The following is a 5689-nucleotide window of genomic DNA, read 5'->3' as shown; positions in this document are numbered from 1 at the left end:
TCTTCTGTGAAAATTGTCTTAGTTTCCAACACAAAATTAATGAAACATATGAAAAAGGGTAAACAGCTTCTGAATGCTTCTTCTTTGCGTCTTGAAGATGAGTAATCCTGCAACGTTACGTTGAGGCTGATCAGGTACTCCCCTTCTAGCTTCCCACACTGGCAACTCCTCTTTACAGGATAGTATCAAAATATTCTCACCCTTTTAAGAGGAAGATGTTTTAACACTGTCTGTCTTGGGCTACTCCTCCTTCACTTTTTTCACAGGAGGTTCCTTTCGAGGAGATTTTTCACAATCGGTGTCCACCTTCTCTTGGGAAGCTTTAGCTGGTTCTCTTATATCATCTTCCTTAGGAGGAACAGCCACTTCCACTTTCTGCTTTGTCTTGTCAATTTTTGCTTTTGGCTTATCCTTCTCTTTTTTCTCCTCTTCAGACACCGGTTTGAAAGCAATAGAATCTGCTTCCATAGGCTCATCCCTCACAGGGGTGGCATCATCTCTGCTTGGGAGCATGAACAGAGAGTCCATTTTAACGTCTTCTGCTGTAACTGGCTCTCCTGGTTTTCTCGCACCTTCTAACAACCCAGCGCTGGGAAATCCTTCATTCTCATCCCCTTTTCTTCTCTTCCGGTGTCTTTTATGTTTATTTCCTTTGTCATCTCCCAGTGGATTTTCCACCTCCTTCTCTTTTGTTTTTGTAGGGTCTTTGATGCCACTTCCAGAAGGTTTTTCAGGGTAATTTCCAGCTATATTACGATTTTGGTGGCTCTGCCTACCAGGATAATCCTCCCTACGTCCCCAAGCATGTGGCGACTTCTCTCATCTGGTCCCAGGTGGACCAAACCTCTCTGGAAAAGAGTTCTCTGTTTACTGGAGGTCGAGGTTGAGTGCCAACAGCATAGCCCTTGTAGAACTTTTCATACCATTCTCTATAGTTCCGTTCCCATTCTCTATATCTGTCCTTTTCAAATGGATCTCTCAAGTCAACAGATCTGCCATAGTTAGTTTTCATATCATATGGTGGAACTTCTGCGTGTCTGTTAAAATACTCCCTTTCTCCTTCCCCTTGAGGTGTAGTCCATTTAGTGGGAGACTGGCCTCTAAATACTGGAGACCTTGACCGTGAATGGTATCTTCTGTGTGGTGGTGACCTTGACCTTGAATGGTGATAACCACGTGACCTTGACCTAGAACGATAGTATAGTCGGACTATTTAATCAAGACTTCTAGCCAGCTGTCCTAGCAGAAGTTTGCATGTACCTCTAGCTCTAACCAAGGATAGTGACCGCATTTCAAGAAAAGTCATACCTAAAAGCTTCTAAACTCAGCCTCTAGTAATATGACTCAATGCCATTACTCCAGGAAAGATACTGACAGCATTACTACTAGAGAGCTATTCAGACGCCTGACCAAGTGATTTTTGGGGGTAGAAGTCATCAGCTACCCTGAGTTTTTTCTCCACAAGTTTTTCTTTGATTAGTTTTTAAAGAACCATTTCACATTAGTCCGCATATGTTCATTAGCATCATTCCTCCTCTCAAAATCCTTCACCAATTTAAGATTTCCTTACAAACAAGTCTAATCTTTTAATTGCTAAGACAAATTCAACAATCTCAACAACATCCTAGCGAAAGCCACCAGTTTGCAGTCCAGGTTGAAATCTCTCCTTGTATCCACATGAGAGAAACAACAGAGGAAAAGATGACAATTTCTCTCACATATCTTCTCCGAGGTGCTTTGAGGTAATGGTTACAATCAGAATAGGGAGACGCAGAAAATCCAGCAACTACACCTGCTCAGTTTCTAGCCTCAGTCAACTGTAATCTCCGCCATATTTGAGCTAGTAACCTACATGTGAAACTCCCATCGCTGCTAATCCCTTGAATCCCCCAGTCCACCTAACGATAGAGAGGTGGAGTGGAACTCCTCCTGATTCTTCGAGGCAATCTGCTTCTCCGTTACGGACATGTAAAGCAGTTACCTGGAAAACGAACGCCTACACTCCTTTTGAATCTTCTTATATTCCACCAGTTTCTTAGCAAAATCATTTGTAAACTCATCAAGTTTGGACTTTTTCTTTTCCCTGTTAAAATAAGTTTGACCTTTATTACAATTATAGTTTGGCCTTTATTACAAAAAGACACCAAGAAACAAAACATGGCCAATATGAGAAAATGGATACTGTGTGCAAATGCAGAAGGTGAACATCCTATTTAAGCAAAACCAGTTTAGAATTCCGACAAGTTTTAGGGAAAGTTTTAGAATCACATTTGTCTTGTTTTAGTTTGGGATGCTTACCCTCCGCAAGGAAAAAGTAGATTGGAAGAAACACTGTGTCATTTTTGCTTATGTCAGATGCACTTTAGCGTAACTGCAGTCCGATACGCTACCGAAATACAAAACTGAAACACAACGCAACTTCACTGAGCCAAATACTTACTCCTCTCTAAGTCTCCGTTGTTCTCTGTAAAACTCCTCCCTAGATAAGGGAGACCAATGGCATCCTGGCTTGTGTCAGAAATAGTGTGACCAGCAGGACTAGGGAAGTGATCGTCCCCCTGTACTCTGCACTGGTGAGGCCGCACCTCAAATACTGTGTTCAGTTTTGGGCCCCTCACTACAAGAAGGACGTCGAGGTGCTGGAGCGCGTCCAAAGGAGAGCAACGGAGCTGGTGAAGGGTCTAGAGAGCAAGTCCTGTGAGGAGCGGCTGAGGGAACTGGGCTTGTTTATCCTGGAGAAAAGGAGTCTCAGGGGGAGACCTCATCGCCCTCTACAACTACCTGAAAGGAGGCTGTAGCGAGGTGGGTGTCAGTCTCTTCTCCCAAGTAACAAGCGATAGGACGAGAGGAAATGGCCTCAAGTTGCACCAGGGGAGGTTTAGATTGGACATGAGGAAAAATTTCTTTACTGAAAGAGTGGTTAAACACTGGAACAGGCTGCCCAGGGAAGTGGTTGAGTCACCATCCCTGGAAATATTTAAAAGACGTGTAGATGAGGCACTTAGGGACATGGTTTAGTGGGCATGGTGGTGTTGGGTCGACGGTTGGACTCGATGGTCTTAGAGGTCTTTTCCATCCTTAATGATTCTATGATTTTATGATCACCTTTATAGCCTCATCAGGGTTGAGCTGATGATCCCATCATAGCCTGTACACACAGAGATGCCCCTGGGCAGTGCCCTGCTGCTGGGAGGTGTCTGCAGGGCAGAGGTGAGCACACGGCCGGTGGGATGGGGTCTGTGAGCACTGGCAGGGACGAGGCTTGGGGACAGGGAAACAGCTCCTGGCAGGGACAGCTCCAGGCAGCAGAGACATGGGCAGGGGCTGAGGCAGAACTGCTACCAGAATCACCATGGGAGGGGAATTCAGGCACCTCCCTGCCATCCCTTGCAGTGCAGATGCCTTCCCCAGAGCAGCCCCTGGTCTCCTCTTCCACCCAGTAGAGCTTCTGCCCTCAAGGCTGTAGGGTCTTGGGTTGAGTCACCTCCTTAGCAGCTAAATCCTAAGAAGGAGAAACTCCCAAGTGCCATTTGTCTGTCCCTGTCCTCCCTCAGCAGCAGCACTGGGGCATTTCTCCATCTTTCCCTCCTGCCCATGCTGCCTTTGTTCTGCCGCTCACACTCTCTGGAAGCAAGGGGGGGTGCCGATGTAGCTCACACACCAATGCAGCAGGTCTTGCCACGCAATTGTGTCCACGGGAGCAAAGTCCATCAGTCTGTCTGACCCTGTGGGTCTCTGGACAGTGCCGTGTGTGGGGCTGAGGAGTAAGCTGTCTCTGCTCAGGTCACTACAGTTTTAGCGCGTCCAGGAGTTTCCCTGGGGTTCTCCTGCTGGAAGATGCTGAGCAGCTCCTCTTCATTACAAGTGGATAACACGTGAAGTAAACAGTGAATTTCAGAAGCTGTCACTCCCTTTCCCAGGTGCCCGCTGCTGTAGAGCTGGGATGACTCCTTGGGAGCTCATGGGCAGAGCCCTGCTCCTAACAGCACATTTGGCTAGTAAAAGCAGAACACCAGCCAGGGAGATGTATGAAGGTCCTGAAAGGAAAGGGAGAGACAATATGTGTTTGGGGGGCAGGGAAGGGAAAGAGATTTTCACAGAGCAGTCCTAACTTGTGAGTGCGATTTCCTCCTTTGGCAGTACCTTCTGAACAAAGGGATCAGATGTCCAACAGCAGCTCCATCACTGAGTTCCTCCTCCTGGCATTTGCAGACACAGGGGAGTTGCAGCTTTTACACTTCTGGCTCTTCCTGGGCATCTACCTGGCTGCATTCCTGGGCAATGGCCTCATCATCATAGCCATAGCCTGTGACCACCACCTCCACACCCCCATGTACTTCTTCTTCCTCAACCTCTCCTTCGTTGACCTGGGCTCCATCTCCACCACTCTCCCCAAAGCCATGGCCAATTCCCTCTGGGAGAATGGGGCCATTTCCTACCCAGGGTGTGTGGCCCAGCTCTTTTTCTTTTTCTTTTTTATATCAGCTGAGTATTTTCTTCTTACTGTCATGGCCTACGACCACTATGTTGTCATCTGCAAACCCCTGCACTATGGGACCCTCCTGCGCAGCAGAGCTTGTGTCCATGTGGCAGCAGCTGTCTGGGGCAGTGGGTTTCTCAATGCTGTGCTACAAACTGCCAATACATTTTCACTACCACTCTGCCGAGGCAATGCCCTGGACCAGTTCTTCTGTGAAATCCCCCAGATCCTCAAGCTCTCCTGCTCAGAGTCAGACTACCTCAGGGAGGTTGGGCTTCTCGTGCTTAGTGCCTGTTTAACTTTGGAGTGTTTTGTTTTCATTGTGCTGTCCTACGTGCAGATCTTCAGAGCCGTGCTGAGGATCCCCTCCGAGCTGGGACAGCATAAAGCCTTTTCCATGCATCTTCCTCACCTGGCCGTGGTCTCCCTATTTGTCAGCACTGGCATATTTGCCCTCCTGAAGCCCCCCTCCATTGCTTCCCCATCCCTGGACCTGGTGGCGTCATTTCTGTACTCGGTGGTGCCTCCAGCAGTGAACCCCCTCATCTACAGCATGAGGAATCAGGAGCTCAAGGACGCCCTATGGAAACTGGCACAATGGACACTGTTTCACTGGCAATACCCTGCCTCCCCTTCTCTGCACATTTCCCAGAATTTATCTTAGGCCAGGAGTGTGCTGTTTTCCCTTGTGATCATCCTACTTATACATAATTTTCTGGGTTTATACTGTTTCTCTTGAGGCTTGATCCTGTTGCGTCTGACCCTTGCACGACACTGTGTCAAATGTGACCTGTCCAAATGCAGCTCTTCAAGAAAAAGGCATGTCCCAGGTGCAGTGCCTGAAGGCTGAGCTCTTTCTCCAAAGCTGCTGCCAAGAAAATGTCCAAGAAATTGGTCTTTTAAAGAGTCTTTTCCTGAGAGGCACGGCAGAGGTGGGAAATGGGGGGGTTCCATCAGTACATAACAGTTCATCGCTGTCACTCCTTCCTCCCCATACTTCTCCTCTGCTCCAGCGTGGCTCCTCTCTACAGGATCCCCCTGTATTGGCAGTCAAAGCTGTGTTGTTCACTTCTTTCTGTCTTACTTTTCTCCTTTATACTCAACAGAATCACAGAAATGTTGAAGTTGGAAGGAACCTCTGGACTTTCCCTTTCCCTTTGTGAACCCATCTTAAAGAAAAGTCCTGTTGAACTAATTTGATATCCTTCT

At 47.5% G+C, this 5689-nt stretch overlaps 1 protein-coding gene across 1 annotated transcript; it reads left to right on the top strand.

Moving 5' to 3' along the window:
• Positions 1 to 4109: 4109 nt before the first annotated feature.
• On the top strand, positions 4110 to 5144 carry LOC143173850 (olfactory receptor 14A16-like). Its single transcript, XM_076363970.1, has one exon. It carries the CDS (start codon positions 4164 to 4166, stop codon positions 5142 to 5144), a length of 981 nt encoding a protein of 326 aa, XP_076220085.1. The 5' UTR covers positions 4110 to 4163.
• Positions 5145 to 5689: the final 545 nt, after the last annotated feature.

The sequence above is a fragment of the Aptenodytes patagonicus genome, unplaced genomic scaffold (assembly GCF_965638725.1).
Source record: "Aptenodytes patagonicus unplaced genomic scaffold, bAptPat1.pri.cur scaffold_355, whole genome shotgun sequence".
Taxonomy (NCBI): domain Eukaryota; kingdom Metazoa; phylum Chordata; class Aves; order Sphenisciformes; family Spheniscidae; genus Aptenodytes; species Aptenodytes patagonicus.
Note: the sequence above shows the minus strand (reverse complement) of the source record. Positions and strands in the feature narration are given on the sequence as shown.

Bases quoted from the DNA above. Each gene is read 5' to 3' on its own strand.
- LOC143173850 (XM_076363970.1), top strand. From the start codon at position 4,164: ATGTCCAACAGCAGCTCCATCACTGAGTTCCTCCTCCTGGCATTTGCA.